The sequence below is a fragment of the Micromys minutus genome (assembly GCF_963924665.1).
Source record: "Micromys minutus genome assembly, chromosome: 3".
NCBI classification, from domain to species: Eukaryota; Metazoa; Chordata; class Mammalia; order Rodentia; family Muridae; genus Micromys; species Micromys minutus.
Window position 1 is genome coordinate 34,521,523 of NC_137972.1, and position 22,635 is coordinate 34,544,157.

The window sequence follows — 22,635 nt, forward strand, 5'->3', positions numbered from 1 at the left end:
TAAAGATATCCTAGGTATATCTTATTCGTGTCTGTGGTTTGTGGTACTATTATATAGCTGTGTGATGAAAGAATTAGGGAGACATGCATGACATTTCCTAGGCAAAGCTTAAGAAGCACTATCTCAGTCACCTACTTCTGTGCTTTTATTTCCAGAAGCAGCAATGTTTCAAGTTTCTCTCCATTTAGTTTGATGGTGGCTACTGGCTCGCTGTACATTGCTTTTACTATGTTTAGGTATGGGCCTTGAATTACTGATCTTTCCAAGACTTTTATCATAAATGGGTGTTGAATTTTTTCAAAGGGTTTCTCAGCAGAACCCAGATATCCTTCAACAAAGGAATGGATACAGAAAATGTGGTAATTTACACAATGGAGTATTACTCAGCTATTAAAATCAATGACTTCATGAAATTCTTAGTCAAATGGATGAAACTAGAACAAATCATCCTGAGAGAGTAACCCAGAAACAAAAGAACACACATGGTATGCACTCAGCTTTTTGTTCAATATCTGTCTGTCTGTCTGTCTGTCTGTCTATCTATCTATCTATCTATCTATCTATCTATCTATCTATCTCTATATATATATAGATATAGATATAGATATAGATATATATAGATACATATCTGTGTGCATCATTTTTGTTAATATGAAAGTGGGATCTTTAAAAGGACCTTCAGAAGGAATGAGAATCTTTATAGGAGCATGGAAAAGAAAAAGCGTGCTTAGGAATCATTAATAAAAATTTATGTTGTCTGATCCATCAACTTCTTGCCCTGGAAATAAGTACGTGCTTGTCCACACACAAGCCCCTGTGCTTCACTTAGAACTATTATAGTTTGATGATTAATCCTGTCAAATCAATGAGTGACTCAAGCATAGTGTGGCTGTCAATCTCATTTTGTCTAGGTTTGGGCAGTTTCCTTAGGAGTTGTTCTTCAGTGCTAAGGTGAGGAAAATCCCATGCAAAATTAAGATGTTGGTCACCTTTCTGAAGATCAATTGAGGAGACTGATCTGTATTTAAATGATGCTTCATAGATATTTAGTTCTCTGTCATGGGTTCCTGACATGGATCTGAAATCCTCCTTGTAGCTAAACTCTCTAGTGTCATCTCTTGTGCATCACTAGATGCAAACATAGGGTCTGTGATGAGTAGCTGAACAATCAACTAGAAGCAAAGGGCTGAGGGTTTTTAAAGGCAGTAGGTTTCCTGAAGTGGCTGCTTAATCATAAAATCAAATTAGGCTGGGGGACAGAGACCATCATGGAGACATGGAAGCATAATGAGAAATAACCTGTTTATAATTAGGAGACAACCCTCAGTGATATCTGACCAACATGCACCCACATCTCAGATTTCCAACCTTCCAAACTATGAGAAATCCCCCATCTCTGGGTTTTTGTTCAACCTTGGACACCAGCCCATGAGATGTGATCACCTTCACTGAAGAAGGCTCTTCACCTTCCATCAGTCATCTCTGGAAATGCCCTCAAAAATACACAGAGATGTCCTAGGCATTTCTTAATCTAAGAAAGCTGACAGCTAAACTGACCCTCTCAATTTGCTCATGTTGTATCCCTTGGATTTTTTTTTTTTTTTTGAGATTATGGGTAGTGTGTTCTGAATGTTTTATTTCTAGATGTGCATACACATCAATATCAGTACATACACACACACACACATATACACACACACACACACAATAGCTTATGATGCTATAAAAAAGTAGCAAGTGTTTGGTAGATTATAAAGAAAACATGTAAGTTTCACAGTTTGGAAGGTTGGAAATATGAGATCCAGATGCATGTTGGTCAGATATGAGTAAGGGCTGTCTTCTAGTTATCCATTCTTCACTGTCTCTGAACAACATAATAATCCATAATTACAAAGTTTCCAGTCTCATCATCAGCACATTTAATCGTAATTCCTCCAGAAAGATCTCACCCCAACACTTTCCCATAAGAGTGTGTTTTAAAAGATTGATTTCAAAGGAATATAATTATTTAGTAAGAATGTATAGCAGTCTACATTCATTTGCCATAGATATATACATACAGAAAGACATACAGACACACATATATGCATGCAATTAGTGGATAAATAGATTTGATGTATAGTTGTTTTTTTATAAAATATAAAATATTACAAATGTACCATTATTATTCCCCCCCCCCACATAAATTCCTATCTGCATTTCTAGGGCTTTATACTTGTTTATTGGACATGTTGTTTCTCTGCCTAGCAGTATGTATGGGGGATTAGTAAAGAGTTGGATGTATTTTTGATAGGAGTAATTGAACTTCTAATTATTAGTGTCTTACTCAATGCATAGAAGCTTTGTTACTCTTAATAATATGCTCTGTGGAATTTAGAAACTAGATCTCTGGTTAAGTCTTCCTGGGGATTTCTATTTTATTTGGTATGGAATGGAGATCATGCCCAGATGGTATGTAAGATCCACTAGGCCTTTGCATTATAGCCATAAGGTCTAGAATAACTAACTGTTCTGCAGTGTGTGTTCAGAGATACTTTTCTACAGGAAGCCAGCAATGTGTGCTGTTTCCCCTGTGAACAGAGATCATAGAATGATTCTAAAACTGCTTTCCCATGTATACAACTTATTAAACTCACATTGTAAGGGGAGTGAAAATTAAGGAGGAGTAAATAATTATTCATCATTTTATAACTCTTTTTATATATTGCTTTTCAGGATGTTTCTTGGCACATATATTTGTATTTATGCAGTTGAGATAATTTTGAAAATAACCATGAGCCTTTCTCTGTCACCTTTTTGGAGTCACGTTCAATAGTGTACAACAGTCCACCTCAGCGCAATTATTATATGCAGTCTTTTTAAAAATTAGTTCATATGCCTTTATTAAATTGTATTTTATTCCTGTTGGGTATTTATTTCCTCTGTGGTCATTATGGTAGTATTTGGAGAAATGAATATAAGACATAAGAAAAGAACATAATACATGTGATTATAAGCATGTATATGGCTTGTGTTCAAACCATAGCAGAACTTTAAAAAAGAGCAAAAAACTATTGTGTAGGCTTTATAATGTAGGCATCAAATGTTGAGGAGTCATAGTCAGTAGGGTATTAGTTCAATTCTACCTTGGCACTTATCAACAGATGACATCAGGAAAGTGTCTAGCTTTTTCACTTCACCTCAAGTATTTAAGTTCTAGATAACATCAGCCCATTTATATTGCATGTATACACACACACACACACACACACACACACACACACACCTCCCACATACAGATAAAGTGGTTGTTTTCAAGTTTAAATGGTGCCTATGTTTAGGGTAACACACTGCCAGGTATGCAGCTATTTTCTCTATAATTGGTCTCTGTCACCTTTATTCTTAGAATATCTGAGGAGACAGGAAAGGATCCCTGCTTACTGCCTCAGCTCAGGGACCTGGCTGTTTCCCTCAGCAGTCAGTATTGTCTGGCATGCTAAAATGGAATCTAGAACTGTCTCATAGCCACACACAGCCTTTTCCAGAGACCCTCTTGTTTGTTAGAAGTAGAAGTCAAAATGATAAGAATATATTATTTACTATAACAGTGAATGCTACTGGCCATCTTTGTAAATCAAAGAATGATTTTTTGCCTGTGACAACATGAATTTTTTTAAAAAAAAATATTGAATACTTTCTTGCTGTAGGGGGAAAAGCCATTTTTCAACTATAAAACCAGGTGTTGACAGCTAGTCTGTGCCCATCTGAATCTTCATACTCACTTAGAGCTCAGAGGGCAATCAGATACCAGATAAAACAATGTTTTGAATGCCTATGCTTTTCAAATAAAAGCGAATGGTGTCTTTGTGGCACAGAAGAAACGCAGTGAGCCTGGGATCTGCAGAGACCCAGATTGTGTTCCTTGAAGAGTCAACTCTAGGACAACCTGGGACAAACAATTGGCAAAATCTCCTGTAGAATGCAGATCTTCAGAGGCAGATCTTTATATCTTATCAAGTACCCTGTCTACAAGAATTTGAAATAGTGCCAGGAATACTCTAAGCACTTAAAACATGTTTAGATGTAAATGTCATCTTGCTCAACAACTAATGCAGAAAGAAGACTCAGCATTGTTTTCCCAAATCTAATTTGGAACAACAAAGAAATAGAATCTTGGAGGTTAAAAAAAAAAAACAAAAAAAACCAATGTCCTTGTGCTCCTAAGGGAGGGGGGTGCATTTAGCAAACTGGCTATAGCCAGGCAAATAGAATAGGCCTGGGGATGAAAATCTTCAAAACAACAATGAAATCCTAGCAATGAGCCTGCAGCAGAGACAGGAATATGGTACTCTCCAAAGCACGAGAAGATAATTACAGTTCTTTCATCATGACCCCAAGGAAGAGGATCAAACAGAGAAGAGACTGAAGGAGAAACATATGACTGCACATTAAATTTGAGTCCTGGGTCTCTTTTATTTCCTGCAAGTAGATGTGTTGGAATAAGCACAGGTCACCACAGAGAGTGAAAGGGACTCCCAAAGACAGAGGAGTCAGGACGCAAACCTCCAGGAATGAATGGAGGTATGCAAGATGTGCTAAAACCCGGGAAAAAATGTTGTTGTGCTTTGATTCTTTTTATGGTAATCTTCAGTATTTTATTTCATGAGAAGCTGACACTGGAAAATATATCTAGGTGGCTGAGATTTGAGCAAATTAGGAACCACAGTGCAGAGTGTCTTGTGTGTAGGGAACAGTTTGGGATGCACTTCAGGAACCCAGTCCTAGACCTACTAAGTTAAATTCTAAGTGTAGTGCCCAGCACTGTGGCTTCTTATTGTCTGTTTGCTTGTTTGCTTCAACTTAGTTTGGTTTATTGTGACAGACTGAACTACAACTTGGTGCCATCTTCTTATCTCAATGTCCAATTTGATAGGCTTATAAGCCTTAGCCTGTATGCTTACCACTCAATATTCACAAACCTTTTAAGAAATTCGAATGCCCACTAGACAGGTAGGATTATTGATGTTGATTATGTTACTAGAAAGCTCAAGAAGGAAAAAATATAAAGGTTTAACCTATGCCATGCTGACCTGGATTCTCAGGAGTCAGGGCTGGTCATGGATATTTCTAAAAGTCCTATAGAGAATCTAATGGGTAATCGGAGCTCACGAGAAATTAATTTCAGGGCCTGAAACATTATCCTTCCCAGGAAGTTCTGTCAGTTTATGGGTTAAAGAGTTTTCCCTGATACCTCCAAGTTTACATGATCAGCAACACCCTAGGTCACATTCGGAGGGACACTACTGTTTAGCATATGTGAGAAGAAAGTAGTCAGATTATCTCTGTTGCTTACACAGTTACTATTCACTGATTTTCTAACTCTTTTAAAGTGGAAGGTGGGTAGAAAGAGGAGAAACAATGGTTTGGTGCATGCGCACTGAATGTCTATGCCACCAAAGGTAAAAGCCATGTGCCAAAATTATCACAAGGCATTATATTATTTATGTTTATTATTGTTATATATGAGAAAGAATAACTCAGACTAATTGTTTCTGTACTGATTTGTTTATTCTAAATGATGAAATGACCAGACATTTATTTCCCATCTGATACTGATGAAGTACCAAAGCTCCCAGTCTGTGTAGAATTCTCCAGGACCATATTCAATGTCAGTCAGAATGTTATCAGTGCCTCAGCTGAGGACTGACAAGCCATGTTTGCCACCAAAACTGATGATGGAAGTACGGAGAATATTCCTAGGCATTAGAACTTTGCAGACACTAACGACAACATTATAAAGCAAAATTTTCAGGAGGATAATTTATAGAGGAAATATGAAATGGAAAATAACAGTAGAAGCAGTTGTCTTGGGGACTCTGGGATGCTCACTGTAGTCTAATTGTCTTTGTTTGTAGGAAGTGTCTGCCAAAAATGTTGCTGGATACCTCGGGCTGTGTCTGTTGTGGTGACAGCAATCAAGTGATTATTCTTACCCGTGTTGGACACTGTTTACCACATCCAAAGTTGCTTCCATTGATACTGTTGATTCCTGGTTGGCAAACTCTGGGAATGAACTAATGTTCTGGAACAAATTGATAGAGTGTCTCCCTGATGAATGACAGAGATTTGCATGCATATCCCATCTCTATTACAAAGATAAAGAGGCAGAGGGTCCCAGGATACATGGATTGCCTGAGCCTTCATAGCTGGTGTTAAATAAAAATTACAGGAAGCCACTGTTTTGGATTGAGCTCCTTTACTGTGCCTCAACACATCAGACTGAAAATCAAAATGGAACCCCTCCTGCTGAAGTTCCATGTCACTGAGCCAAGACTAAGTTGTTTATCAGGATCAGAGAGGTAAAACACAACTGTGCCCAACTGGCCCCTTTCCACTAGCATGGGAATGAAGTCCCCCTAACTTTAGTCAGCCTCAGGAAAAGGCAATCAACCAATTAGTTATTTGGTGGCTGTTCCTTATGAGGAAAGTCACTTTGAGATGACCCATCTGCTTCTCATTGCCTTTTAAAAAAAAATTGTCTATGAAGCCAACCTCATTTGCTTGGCTTCCTGCAAGACATAATCCATCTTATGGAAGCAAGAGTTGCCCAATTTGAGACTTACAAAGAGAACCAATTAAGATTTGAAATTGTAATTCTGTCCTTTGACACTGGGAAGAAGCAGAGCTCAGAGCTCTAACCCAACAGAATTCTAATAAGGAGTCTAATGCCTCCCTATTCCAATTTCTCCTTGCTTTCTTTGTACTGTATCCTGTTTGAGTCAGTGTCATTCTACCTGAGCCTGGTCTTGAACTCATGATTGTTTTCCTGTCTCAGCTTCATTAATGCCAAGTACTGTTGGGAGTGCATTGTGAGTTCCTTTATTTAACAAAAACATTCTGATTTAGAACATTTATCTGTCTGCATCAAATTCCCAATTTACTTACTCCAAAAGGCATGGCCATCTTTAGATCAGGAGAGCTTTATCCTTCTACACTTGTGTGGAGTCTGCTAGTGGAATGTTCATACATTTCTATTCCTTTCCTCATCCTTACCAGAGTCTTGTTCAGCTTTTGAGTCCCAGTCACGATTGCCACATGGAGCTGAGTGCCCCTATTAGCATGGCCTTTGCAAGATCTCTGTTCCTTCAGTTTTGCATTTCATTTATCCAATCCTTCTTCCTCCAACTTATATGCAAATATCTATAGGATGATCTGTTATCTGTCTGATACCTGAACATTAGTCTGTTAAGAAACTACAAGGAACAAAAATAAAAGTACCTGACCTTCTAAAACAGAATATCAAAGAGGGGCAGATGAAAGCAGTAAAACAAATCTACAAAGTTAGATGATCATTATAAGTTACATAAGGAAAAATAAAAGAAGTAAATTAGGTCCCTGGGATACTGATCTAAGACTGTCCTTTCAAACAGTATCAGCAAAGACCAGACATGATAATGATTGGCAAAATACTATAGAGGAATGAGGGTTATTAGGCTGAATGGTGCTGGGTAACACCCCCATTGATCTGACCACTTCCTCCTATGTTACTGCTCATAGTTTCTAACACTTTCCAAAAGTGTTAATCTGGAACCATACACTCAACATACAAATGACCATTGAGAAGACATGGTAGATACAAGTTAAAGATCAGGCATTGATAGTATTTTCTGGTGTATTTGTTCTATGGCTACAGACAATCTTGAATCCAAAATATTTAGTAGGAGATGTACCTGGTGCAAGGTGTAAGAAGTGGCTGTGGGGAAGGACCAAATGTATATAGATGTAAGTTTCAATGTACATAACATACATAGACTATACAAACTACACTATAGATTTAATGCTTATAGTGCTATACCGTTTCCCTAATTCTGAGTACTGAGGGTTAGTTTGATTGTATTGTGAAGATGAATGTGCAGAGGCAGTGTTTTCAGAAGGAGCCCTGTCCTGCCCTAAGTACCATATGCATTTATTAGCTTCTGAGCATTCTAGGTTGAACAACTGAAGAAATGCAAAAACAAACAAGCAAACAAAAACATTTGTGTAATTTGTAAATGAAAATGACTCTGCAATAGGACTGCCACACAGCTTGACCTGTTCACGTGGCATTTTATAGACTGTTTCTGCATCTGCAAGGTGTGAGATTAAGTTTGCTTTTTAAAACAATATATAACTACCAGTGTTGGTGCTAGTGGTCACAAAAGTCATGGTCCTGAGAGCTGCCATGTTGAGTTGTCATTTGCCAAGCAGCTTTCAGATCCCTGGGAGACATTTCACTCTTCATCCTTTCAATACATCGACGTAGGCTGCATTCACATAATTTTCAAGCTAAGAGCATGGAGAATGTTTATATAACCTACCTGATTATAAGCAGGAAGACTAGCCAGTTTCTTTCTATAAGGATTTGACTCTACAACTTGAGAAAAAAAATGTGGATGATTTTAAAATGTGTTTCTTCTTTGATTTGGAATTTCTCTGTGGTCTATTAGTTTGAGGGTGTTGAAGGGATAGGAGAAATTGGGAAAAGCAATTTATTTTCTGAATATCTAAAATGAATTTTGGAGTCTATGTGAAAGCATTGTTCACAAGGGACTATAGGAAAAATTCAACAGAGACCAAAAGTAGAAAAAATATGAGGGTTTTATCTTGCATTGGAGAAAAATTATTGACAAAAAATATTTTGTTAACATCTATGTAGCTCTCTACTGTCTATCTATCTATCTATATATCATCTATCTATCTATCTATATATCATCTATCTCTCTATCTATCTATCTATCTATCTATCTATCTATCTATCTATCTATCTAACTATCATCTAATATATCTGTCCATCCAAACTGTTGTATGTATATATGTGTGCATCTTCCTCTCCACTCTTTCTCTCTTCTGTCTCTCTCCTCTCTTGTCTCCTCTTTCTTTTTATTTTTTTCTGTCTCTGTCTGTGTCTGTCTCTGTCTCTCTGTCTCTCTGTCTGTGTGTATGTATGTATAGGGCAGAGGTCAACTTAAGTATTGCTCCATTGCTTTTCTGAGTCAGGGTCTCATGCTGGTTTGAATGTCACTAATAGGCTTGATCATCTTCTAGAATATTCCAGAGATCTGTCTACACATTTCCACTTCAGAAATTACAAGTCAACACAACGCTTTTTATTTACATGGATGCTGGAGGTCAAAATAGGCTTGTCATGCTTGTGAGCCAATCACTTTATCATCTGAACTATTTCCTCTCTTGTCCAGCCAGGGGATATATTAGTTAACATCTGATCTGAGAACCCACATGTAGTACTAAGACCAATTCCATCCTATAAGGTTATGGAGTGTATGTTGCTGTGCATTGTTTCCTGTTTTTTTTGTTTGTTTGTTTGTTTGTTTTGTTTTTGTTTTCTCTACAGACCATAGAGTCCTGTGTTTGAATCTTGCTTCTAAAATCTCACTTCATTTGAAAGCAAAAGCAAATCCATTGTTTCAGTTGTCTGTTTCTGTGCCCTATGTCTCCTTATTTCTGTAATGTTTATTTTTAATGATTTTGTGGGGGGGGGGAGTACTGTTTGTGTAAGCAAAGGTTTCCTTGTCTTATCTTTCTTGATATTTGTTTTTGATTGACAGCTTGCTGAGATAGCATCTGAGACTGAAGGATGGAACTTCAGTTATCGTGGGAAAGAGTGCTTGGGTTTGTGATTGTCCCTTTTCCAGGCATGTACCAGTGCCTCTAGACTTTGCCATACATTTCATGCACATGTAATTGGATGCTTTAGACTTGAACTGTCCCTAGTGTTCTGTAGCCCAGGTTTCAAATAAGCTGTAAAATTGTTGGAGTAGGGTAGAATGGGGAAAACAAGTAACGTACTTATACAGAAAATAAAAAAGTTAACCAAAGTATTTTATTGATACATTCTTGGACAATACCACAGAACTGGAAGATAATGGAAAGGGATATTTTTTCTTTTTTAGCAAGGGATTTTTTTTCCACTAAATTGACACATAAGCAGCAAGATTAACGAAAGTACTTCTTACAAACAGTAAAAAACATACATGCTTCTTTTTTTAAAGTCCTTATCACATTGCTCAGTCATAGGGGAGCATGAACAAAACTTCAAGACATGAGAAATCCATATTCTTTCCTTCAAATAGCTCAAGAATCATTAAAATTATTGCAAAATATCCATATACCCTAAATAAAATAACAAAAGGGAACACAAATACAAATATTAAACATAAATTATTAACATGTACTGTAAAATACATTACCAGCATGCATTCCAAAGATCAAGACCTCTATTTCATTTAACCAATGCTTTACTTTCCCATCACAACACCTACCATGTACCAAAGATAGGTGGGGCATATCTTCTCAGCACAGTTTTTGGTCTTTAAGTATCATTTTGTATGTGTCTTAAAAAAAAAAAACATGATTTTTTGTGGTGCTATAATCATAACCATTCAGTCATTTACAGATGTGCATGGGGGTTTGTGTTCTCTCATGTCTGCCAATTTTTTTTAAATAAAAATTAGTTATTTTAAGTTCCCCCCCCCCCCGAAGATTCCACCATCTGAGGATAGGGATAGGAGGATTCTATGAAAACAGGGCATTCAAAAACAAACAGTGAACCGAGGTACAACATTGAGTGGCCAAGTGCAAATGTCCTCACAAACTGTACAGAAAATTTCAAAACCTTGCAGCCTGGAAGTACATACGTAGAAAGACAAGTCAGCCTCAAAAAAACAGTCCTGAGGCTCTAAGCGGTTCATCCAAAAGAGCCCAGTGGGACTTGAGTCTCAACTCTCCCTCTGCTTAGGGAGTCCAGAATTGCAGCCAAGATGGCAGTGCTGATGCCAATGACTTCTTAAGCCAAGATAAAGTAAAGGTGTCTCATAAAGCAGCTGTTCAGGATGTGTGGATCCTCTAACATTGCTCTCCCAGGTTGAGAAGCTCCTCCAGAGATAGGAAGCGGGCAGGACCAAAAGAGTCCTATGCCAGGCTGGGTGACATAATAACTGAAGGTCTTCCTACTCCGTGGTTCCATGGGATGGAACAGGTTAGATAACCAGGTTATTATAACTGACATACTTCTTTTTTGCAGCAGGGCCTGAAAAGAAAGAGAGGGAAAAGTCAATTTCCCTTACAATGACCTTACGTTCAAAGAAAGAGCTTGGAAGACTTCCAGTACCAAGTCAAGACAAAGTGAGACATCTCTGAGGAATACACATATACTTTGGTACTTTGAATTTATCTGTGGACTTACTTCAAATTAAGATGGATGTTCCAATGATACATACTTACCTTGGTTCACTTCTTTGACATGCCTCCAACCTCCTTTTTTGGGGGTCAATAAGGTCATCAGATTCATCATTGCTTGCCAGGCTATCCCATTAGGAACCCCTAAACTTCAAAGGTAATCTGGGGCCTCAGAGACTTTCATCCTGTGACCATCTCCAGATCCTTTTTAAAAAGAATGCCTACTGCTTGGGAGGGCTGACCTGTGTCATTGGAATTTATTACTTTTGTCTAGCAGAGGGCATTCCCAAGTTCACATTCATAATAACAAGTGACTACACATCTCATCTCCAGTCTTATCTGCAAGGCGTACATGGCGGTTCTCAATGGCCATTTCCACTTAGATTAAAAGCAGACCTGGAAACTTTCAGATGTCTGAAGAGTCACACTCCACATTTGTTTTTGTCAGATGCAGGGCAGCTTGTTTCTTTAGGAATCCTGGGTACTCTTTCTTTTCTTTTTCTTTGTGTTTCCACTAAATACATACCCACTGGTTCTCCCAAAGCAGGCATAGCGCTACACACTGAGCTAAAAGTCAGTTCTTTCTCTGTGCATGAGATGGAAACACACTTCACTGTATTATATTATTTCTAGGTTCTGGTTCTTAGTTCTATGGTACCATGTCTGTGATGTAATGAGTTCTTGACTCATTCAATCTTAAGTCATTTTGCATCAATTTCTTTTAGGTATACACTCTCTGTCCTGTATATTTGACAATGGCTTATTTCTTTATTATTTTTTGATTTCTCAATAGGGATGTTCACTGAACACAGCAAAGTAAAAAGAATCATTGCAGATTCTAAAACATGTATTTGTGCGAATTTGGAGGTCCAAGTCACTGCATTAATGTGCTAAGTGCTTATCACTAGCCTCTGGATGGTCAATCTACTAAATTCTAAGTACACACACAAACATTTTTCGGCATATTTCTCACAGCCTAAAAAGTTGAATCTTATTTTATGGCTAAATTCAGACATACCCTCTGAACATTCCTGACTGGACATCTCTTCTCTGTGTTACAGCATATTGTGCTTAATAGATAAAATTCAATGAATCTAGAATTACAAAAAAATGAGAGTCTCCTGAAAATTTAATCATGACCCATTGCCATTTAATGAGCACATGGACTTAGCCTGAAAGGATTCCAAGTCCCCCAAGAACATACTTATGGCTTTTACAGTGTCTTATGCCTTCAGCAACTTTCTTGTTTAGGGTATAAGGAAGACCAAGAACATTTTTTATAGTTTTTGTTTGTTTGTTTTTGGTTTTTGGTTTGTTTGTTTGTTTGTTTTGAGATAGGATATCTTGTTTCCAGGTTGCCCTAAACCCTCTATGTGTCCTAGCATGACCTTGAACTTCTGATCCTCTTGTCTGCACCTCTGCAGTGCTGAGATTACAGGTATCACCACATCTTTTAATGCAAGGCTGAGAATTGAACCCAGGCCTTGGAGCATGCTAAGCAGACACTTTGCCAGTTCAGCTACATCCCCAGCCCTCTGTAGGGGAAACTTTCTAAACATGCTTTCTGACTCCAAACCTTATTTACAGTGTCACAGTCAGTCAACCTCAGCTGACAAAGAGAAGCCTTTGTAACAGTATGGCTTGTCAAATGCCAAGGAGCTAATTATCCTCCAGACCAAAGGGAAAGAAAACAAACAAAACCCAAGAAGCCTGAGCTGACCTAAATATCCTAGACACCTCTATTGTGTGGCTAATTAAGACAGAATTCTGTGTAAGCAGAACTGTCTAGTGGAAAAAGAATAATTAAATTTTCTCAGATAGGTTACTATGTAATACTCATCAATAAAGAATTTTTACTGAAAGAATTGTAGCTCAGGAAAATACTGTTCTTGTGCTGTAGTGAAGACTGGTTTGGATTAACTTAAAATCAAAATCTAGCCATGCTTTTTTAAAAAAAATTTTTTTTTTTTTTGGGTAGTGATAGAATTCAGCAGGTAAAGATGGGAGTGTAATGAACAAATGTAGCAGGAGGAGAAGACATATTCCCACAAGTTGTCCTGGGACCTCCAAACATGTGCCTCAGGCCCACATATAAACATACACACAAACATATATATAGTAAGAATAATACAAAATTGGAAAGTAGAGATGGGACTAGAACTCAGTTGACAGAGTTCTTGTTTAGTGTGCACAGAGTTCTGGACTCCACCCTAAGTACTTTGTAAGAAGGTACAGTGCTTGTAAGCAAGCCTCTCATGCTAGCGCATAGTAGGTAAAGACAGGGGCATCAGGGGCTGAGTTCAGTGTCAGTTTCTCAGCAAGTTTGAGGCCAGCCTAGTCTAGGTGAAACCCAAAGTTAGCAACAACAGAACAATGGAATAAATAAAAATTATATTATGCAGAACATGGTAGCGCTCCCTGAAGCATTGTGGGCAGTAGTTTCTTGTATTATCGGAAAACTAGACACATAATTTTCATTCCCCATTATATTGGGTCAGATATGGAACTCAGAGGGAGCAGTATTCCCGAACCATGATAGATGCCACACGAGTCTCTCTTTACTTCTTCAAGCCTTCATAAGAAGACCCTGCAGCTTGAGACTTATCTACCTGTGTTCTGGATGTGCCTCATCACTTACGTGAGATGAGCCCAGCCCTCTGACATAAGACTGAACTTTGTAGCAGCTTTAAAATGAGGACAGTAATTCAGACCCTGAGGACTGGCGATAGCACAGACGTCAGAATTATCCCAATCTTGCTGAAGAATAAAACATATAAGTGTATTTTTAGGTTACAAACTTCTCTACAAAGGATTAGCCTTAGTATATGCTTTCTTTGCAGAATTGCTTTGGAGCATTGCAGCAAGGTTATAATGAAGTTTATGTAGCCCCTAGAATAGCAATTTCTGTCCTTTATCACAGTAAAGTCCAGTGTATTACAGTGTTTATTTTTAAACCATCCTGGCCTTATGAGTAAATAAAAGAAATGCCTACAGGGCTGATAATTCTATTTATTTAAATAGCAATGTAGTTTATGGTCCAGAGAAGAGAATTACCCAGCTCAAAATAGTTGTCCAGAAAATTGGTTGTTAAAGAGATATGCTTTTTATTTTGAAAGCCCAGGAATTTCTTTCCGTTTCAAGCTGCAGTTTATTTTATTTTATTTTTATTTTAAGAATGTGAGTCAAATGAAATTATATATATATATATATAAAAAGCTATTCATTTTATGTGTATAAGTGTTTTGCCTACTTGCATGTACATGTACCATATGGATTCCTAGGTCTTATAGAGCATATCAGATCCCCTGGGACAGGAGTTATGAATTATTCTGAGGCATGACATAGGTGCTGGAAGCCAAACCTGGGTCCTTCACAAGAGCAGTGAGTGCTTTTAACCACTGAATAATTTGTTTCCATCTATAAATTGCCAGAGTACATTGTATCGTTCTCATTACATGTTTAGTGCTATGTCCTCAACAACAGGTATTTCAAAGATGTATAGTTTTCAGTGAAAAAGTCTTAAGGACATTGATTTCTAAAATACATTATTAATATACATTTTCTTATTAATAAAGATTAGACATTCAATTTTTTCTTATTTTGTCAAAATATACTGTCATTTTTGGTACTGACTTAGGGGGCCAATTTTAATATTAATTTAATTTTAATATAATTTTCTAGAGGATTTATTTTTTCACTACACTAATTTGTGGGAGGAGGGGGAAGCCTGGGCCATGGCATACTTGTGGAGATCACAGGACTGTGTGGATGGAACACAGATGTGTAGGCCGACAACAAGTACCTTTACCCCTGAGCTGTCTCACTCCCCACTCCACAAATTTTTGCCTCACAAAACTTTTGCTTATTACAAACTAGGTTTAAGAAAATATGAAATGTAAAAAACCAAACACAGGAAAGAATTCTTATAAAAATCTATCTTCTGGGAACTGAAGAAACAGAACTTGACTCTTCCCTGTCACATATCTTTAAGTTTCCTAAACATGTGAGGACTAAAGTTGCTATTTTATTTGATAAATACTTTGTGCTTTCAGTTTTTAAAGGTACAGACTTATCAGGGGATATGCATAGAAGTGCACATATATATGTTGTCAACACTGTAAGCAAGAATTGCATCTAAATATAACACCCATACCTAAATAATACACACATAAAGGTCATAGGATCCTCTCCTCAGACAGGAGATGGACATCTAATTAACCCTTCTCACTCCCACTAGCAATATCTATATTCCTCTCACTTACCATAGCTATTGCCTGTTGGCTGGTGTGAATCATGCTACTTCCACATGTGTAATTACCAAAAAACTCTAGTCAGCATTACATTATGCATTTTATATATCATAATTTTAAATTGATTATTTACATCTGAAATGTTGTCCTAATCCAACTCTCCCTTCCAGAATTCTTCATCCCAGCCCCCTCCTTTTGCCTCTAAGAGGGTGCTCTTCCCATCCCCATCCCCCACTCATCTTTCTCACCTACTTACCCACCTAATCAAGCTATTCCCTTTTTGGGGGGAATCAAGTCTCTACAGGATTAGGCACATCCTCTTCCTCTAAGGCCAGATGAGGCAGTTTCTGCTACATATGTGCCAGAGGACTTGGACCAGCCTGTGTATGCTCTTTGGTTGGTGGCTTAGTCGCCGAGAGTTTTCAGGGGTCTGGGTTAATTGATATTGTTGATTTTCCTGTAGGATTGGCATCCCCTTTGACTCTTGTAATTTTTGGCCTAACTCTTACACAGGGTCCTCAACCTTAGTCTAATACTTGGACATAAGTGTCTGCATCTGTCTCAAACAGCTGCTGGTACAGCCTCTCAGATGGCATTTATCCTAGTCTCCTAACTACGAGCACATCATTGCATCCGTAATAGGGTCAAGGCGAGGTGCTTGCAAGTAGGATGGATTACAAGTTGTGATGGTCATTGGATGGCCTTTCCTTCAGTGTCTGCTCCACTTTTATCCCTGCATTTTTTAAAGACAGGAACAATTAATTCTTGGCCATAGTTTCCAGTAGAGAGATGGGCTCATCAACCTACCTACTGTGTTTTAAAGGCACAGAATGGCGTTACTTGACGCATATTTATTTGCAACCTTAAATTTTTTAAATTATGTATATATGTGGTGGCTATATGCACATATGAGTGAAGGCCAGAAGAGGGTGCCAGATCTCCCTAGAGCTTCAGATGGGAGCAGTAAACCCTTGTGATGCTGAGAACTGAACTCAGATCCTCTGCAAGACCTGTGTATACTCTTAATCACTGAGTCACTTCTCCAGTCCTCACAACCTTATTTTCACATATCATTTTTTTGAGATTTGTTTGCATTGATTTTGCACTTGTAGATGCTAGATAGCAAAATTTCTGTAATTTTTTTTCTGTCCATGGAATCTTATTTCTTGATTTAAAACAAACAAACAACATGATTCGAAGGCAATCTAATCTTTAGAAAGCAAATTACAACACAATAAGATAATTTGTGGCTAAAAATACGAAAAGCTAAAAACCCATATTGTTACAGAAATATAAGATCAAACAATTAGAATTTTGTTTTTTATAGAATGACAAAATAAATTGAATTGATATCAAATATTGATGGCAGAGTAAATAAAGAAGAATTTCTCAGCACAGTGGTAGGGCTATAAATTAGTACAATATCTGAGAGAGTCATAGTGTTAGAATAAACTTTGAACAAACTCTGACCAAGACCCTATTTTGAAACTTCAGCCCCTTCCCTATCTATGCCATTGCCAGATCCAGTTACTCACTGTGGCCTGCATCCTCATATCTGTGGCAAAGCAGTTTCTAGATACAAAACAGCCTCATCTGGACAAACAGCTCTAGAAGGAAGAAACTGCAGGCTTGCACATTTCCCTATCCATTGCATTTGATTTACCAAACCTCCTGTACAAGCCCCAAGTTCCCCTTCCCTTGGCAGACACCCTCTTCCTGCTGTGTGTGCCCATTGCAATTTGACATAAATAATCCTGCCTGCTGAGGCCAGATTGATCTCTTTTCTGCCTCCCTTCTCTTCCAGTTGCCTTAGAACTCTAACCCTTGGGAAATGCTGCAACTGTGTGTGCAAGTGATTTTCCCTCTAGACATGCAGGGGTTTCCAATGTGATACACATGTCTGTGTAGGACTTTTTAGTGCTTTAACATGATAATCAATCCTCCAAATACTATAAAACAACAAAGTGGACTGAGTGTAAAATATAAGGCAACAGCCTTAGGAGGCTTTGGTTGTTATCTCAACAGGCAGATTTCTCCCATTTTTAGAAGCAGAGCCCAAATTCTGCATTTTATGTAAAAGTTTACTTCTCATTTAGTCATTCAATGAAAGTGAACATACGTAGCAAGCAAGCCATGTGTTAGGCTCTAGTTTAGGAGTGTGTCACCTTCCAGTACATGTTGATAATCATAGTTAAGCATCATTTAATGGCACAGACATATGGAAATGACACCTTCTACTGGAAACTCTCATTCCAGACCTGACGGGAAGTCAACTAGCTTTCTGTATATTTTTCAGTAAGGAATTCATTATGTAATGACTTTCTTCTAAATTTTTCCTAATTTATTACATTAGCACAATATTCTTGCAAATTTGAACAAAAACATAGAACATAATGAGGAAAAGATGAGCCACTCATCATTTTTCATAGATCTAGACATAATTATGAATGAACTTCTTTCAATTCTAAACAGAAAACCTGAGACACCATACATCTTCACAGCTTCCTCTGCAGCTCTTTGCAATAATCTCTCTAAAGAACTACACAATATGTGTTTTTAGGTTTGTTAGCTAACTGTCTCTCTTTTAAATATTGCATTTTATGTATTTCCCTTGTGTGCATGTACATGTGGGTGCACATGTGCATATGTATGTGTATGTGTGTGAATGTCTTTGTGCATGTCTGTGTAGAAGCCACAGCATATTTGTAGAAGTTAGAGAAAATTAAGTGCGAGACAACTCTCTTTTTCTACCAAGGCTCAAACTCAGGTCTTCACTCTTGACAGCCAGGGCTTTTACTTACTGAGTCATCTTGTTGGCTCTAACTGACTTCTTGAGACAAGGAGCTTGGGAAAGTAAGAATAAAATCAATCAGAAAAAGAACACTACAGTCAAAATCACAATTAATTCTAATCCAGTTGCAAAAACTCCAAATTCTGTGTGTCTCTCTACCTTATCCAATTATCCAAGAAAATGGGAATTGACAAGTATTGAATACCAGTCTTCACAGATGCTGATGATACAAAACAGTCCAGGGACCAGTAAGCTATGGGTTTACTTTTTATTTATTGTGTATTCAGGTAAGAGTTGACCTTTGTCACCAGGAAGCAGTTTTGATTTTCTGTCTAATGAGGTAGGAAAATTGCACCAGTCACAGACCAAAGTCATGTTAGACAGCAGGTCAGTCAATGATGGAGAAGCAGCTCCTGGCATTGGTTCACTGTGTTTTCAGACATCAGTGGAGTGAATAATAGGGAAACAAGAAAAAGAATCAGCAACATAGCCACCATCAGAGAAAAACGCACCAAGCAGTGCTTCTTTCATCTTTGTGAAGGGCACAGATAAGAGACAGACCCATTTCTATGGATCTTGAATATTGGTGATGAAAATTCTTGTGAAATCTGCTTAGGGACAGGATGAGAATGCTAGTTGGTTTCTTTGATGAAGAAGAACTACTTTGAACCCAGAAGAGCTTCCTGGTAAAAGAGAAAATCTGAACCCAAAAGAGAAAGAAAATGTGCATGGTGGATAGCATGAGAGTGGAAAATTTGAGTCTGGTAGCGAGGGTGGGGTCAGACAAATCACTTCCACATCTGCATTTGTTACCCTGCTGAATTTCAGATATTAGGAATAAAAATATATCAGAATTATTCTGCTTTTGTTGTTGTTCATTTCTTCATTTTACTTCTCTATGGAAAGATGCCTCAAAAGCCTTCAGTGGGAAGTTTCAGTCAGTGGCCATGAGGGAGCCTTTTCCAATGTCCAAGTAGAGCCTCCCATAAGTAACTTTTCTTCTTGCATGGTTCCTCCCTTAATTTTTCCCTCAGTGGATCATCTGCCATGTTATAGTTGATTCTGGTCTAGTTTCAAGTTGACTGACCAGCTAGAGCAGGCTGTTGTTTTGTCAACCATGGTAGAATTCCTGGATGCTCTCAGAATCTACCTCCCAAATCTTCCACATACATCATACAACTAAATCCAAACCCTAATTTCTCACAAGTGTCTCCAAACAGAACTGGGTGAATTTTTGATGCTTATGAATTGTGCAGTGCATGTCTATGAGTCTCTGTTTTCTGTTACCTTAAGAAGAACCTTGGAGGGGGTGACCTGGTATTTCCTTTACCTTTCTTATATTTCCTGTAATCAAAGACAACATTGAATAGTGCTGTTCAGATATCATTTGTAATTTTAATAAGCATTGTTTGTTTCATTTTATTTTATGTGTGTAGGTGTTTGTCTGCTTGTGAGTATGTGTATCACATGCATTTAAGGCAGAAAAAGTTTATCAGAGCCCTTACAATGGAACCTATAGATGCTTTAAAGCTCTCCATGTTGGTGCTGGGAATCAAACCTGGCTCCTTGCCTAGAGCAGCAAATGCTCTTAACTGCTGAGCCATGTCCCTGGCCTCTAATTTGTAACTTTGAAAAAATAACACTCTTTGTTGCACTGAACAACTAAGCAGGATCACAACAACCTGCTAAGACTGAGAAATCAATTTTCAATCCCACCATGAAAAGAGTAAACAGACATTTTAGTGCTTCTTTAAAGAAACCCAATTTGTACTTGAAGATGTAAAGCATCAAGCAGAGGTTTTCAGTGTTCTTAAAAGATGTATCTGAATCCAGTAAATAGTGTCTGCCTTGAAATATCATGAAACTTGGCTAAGTTACACCTTATATATGTATATACATGATGAACTAAATCACTTCATCAAAGAATTGGCTTCTTTTCTTATCATGCACTTTGCCTGGGTATTGAAAAGCTTTTATACTGTTTTTTTTTTTCTTTTGTGTGCATGTGCGCGTGCACGTGTGTGTGTGTGTGTGTGTGTGTGTGTGTGTGTGTGTGTGTGTGTGTTAATATATTACAGAAATGAATGTCTGGGAGTGTGTTATGGATATGAAATTGAGGGTGTGCTCCAAGGGCTGTCTCATGGCTGATGACACAAAATAAAAGAGTTCCTGTGAGATGGCAACAGAAGAGTATTTGGCACTGCCATGTGACAGTCACTGCTCAACATTGGTTCTACCCAATTCTAGCTAGACTTGAGTCCTCTTGCTTCATTTCTCTATAAATGTATTCTCTTTTTACACAGAGCTTTGCTATGAAGTAGAAACACACAAGTAGATTTTTAAGAAGTCATTGCAACTATGATCAACTTCTGTGTGAAAGCAATTTCCTGACCAGACATTTAGTATGTATTCTGTGTAAGGATCAGTTCTAGGCTCAAGGTTCCTACAGGTCCAGACCCTGCTCACACACTTCACCAAGGAAGACCAATCAAACCCAAAAATACTAACAAAATAGAACAGCCAGTTGGTAGAGAAAATCCCCTTTCATAATCTTCATTAATCTTAAAGGACACATTAGGTTAATTAGCTACAAGTGTCCAAGTTTATTCTGTGTTTGTGCTCATAAGTATTTTAATATCAAGTTGGAGACACAGCTCTGCAGTTAAGTGTGCACCAGTTTTCACTGATGATCCCAACACCGACCTATAGCACCTCAGAACTTTAAGTAAAATTATATATGCCTGGTGGAGAGGGGCAGAGACAGGATGATCTCTTTAAGTAGAGATTCACTTGTGCTCCATTCTCCATGGTATGTTCCAGGTTAGCCAGTATTGTGAGAATTTGAATATGTGTATGTGTATATATATATACATTGTTGCTTCCCTACCATTGAACTTAGAGCCAACTAGTGACAGAAAGACCTCACAAGTACCTCAGGTCCTGGTTTCACTCCAAATCTACTTTTATAAGTTCTCTTGACATCTGTCCCTCCAGCGTAGGGGTTTTGTGGCTGTGTTCACCCTTTGAGCTGAGCATCCCTATGGTGTCTGTGTCAACTTCACCAAACCTCTGCCCTCTCTAAACCTTAATGCCCATCCCCCTACCTTGGATGGGAGCTCAGGTTCTTCCACTCCTTTCTGCCAGAGTGACTTTGATTGTGTGACATAATATACCAGATTCTCATTGTGTGCTGTTTATATTTTCTGAATTCACCTACGCTTCTTCATAGGTGTATAGCTTCCTTTAAAATATAATATTATCCCTGGTGTGCAGTGCTAGCGAGCAGTAATATTGTAAACATTCTGCCTTGCACTAGAAGATTAATTATGTGTGTTGGCTTCCTTATCTCTTTCCTAGTTTTGAGTTCTGCCTGTGTACATGGAGATGCAAGAAGACTTTGGATCTGATTTATAACCTAGCATGGCTAAAATTGGGAATGAATGGAAGATGTAGAACCCATAGTATATTAAATTTTACCCCAAATCCACATAGAGTGAATTGTCTGTAAAACTGTTTCCATAAAATGTGCAAGATGGGGAAGAGGCTGTAAGAGCATAGATATCCTGACTACTACTTTTCAGCTTTGTAGAATGATCTTCCTACTGACATTCCTTCTTACGAAATTTTACTTTTGTTTCCTTTTGCAGTGCTGAAAATGGGATGTGGGAAATTTCGGATGCTCTCTCTTCCTGAGTTTCACCCATAGCCCAGGTTTTATTTTGAATTTTACCTCTTTGGTTACTACATCCCTGGCTGTTCTATAAAGTTGCATTTGTTAACTTCCCATTGCCTTGAAGCAGTTTATAAGTTTCAGGTTGGTTGATCGATATAGCCCTTTGATGAACATACAAGGTACAAGAAGTTTTAAAGGTATTTTCAGCCTCCAAGGCTGTTTCTTTCCGTCCTGATATTAAATTCCTTCTTTACAGTCTTCATTTAACAAGGATGCATATTATGTACTCACATCTAATAGATCTGTCCCTGTTGTTTATTTCTCTCTTACTTGGGTTAAACCAGTTTTTATATAACTTGAGAAATTATAACACAAGTTGGATAATCTCCACAATTCAGCAGAGGTCTCTTGGAAATGAGCTAATAATTCAATTAAAGGCAATGGAGAGAGTAGTTGATGAGCTAGACAGACTTCCTATCTGTAGAATGAAGGAAACCTTAAGATATGATACTGTATAGGTTTTTATTCCCTGCCATACAAAATACCTGATATAAATAGCTTAATGAGGCTATCTCTTTTTACATGCTCAGTTTCAGAGGTTTTAGTCTACAGTTCTGGGCCATGGTGCGTCATGCAGAAATTGTGGTGGAGTGTAGTTTCTGGCCTTATTAGTCAGTATGGAGTAAAGGAATGATAAACGCCATACA

The 22,635-nt window shown here is 37.9% G+C and overlaps 1 protein-coding gene across 1 annotated transcript in view; it reads right to left on the reverse strand.

Annotated features, from left to right (window-relative positions):
* Window positions 1–11,015: 11,015 nt before the first annotated feature.
* The window catches only part of GRM7 (glutamate metabotropic receptor 7), a gene marked incomplete at both ends in the record, with an annotated part of 887,413 nt that continues 875,793 nt past the window's right edge, over window positions 11,016–22,635 (reverse strand). The window contains one exon of the mRNA XM_080914160.1: window positions 11,016–11,065. Within this exon, the coding sequence (XP_080770286.1) occupies window positions 11,016–11,065 (50 nt within the window). The remainder of the gene's footprint in view (window positions 11,066–22,635) is intronic.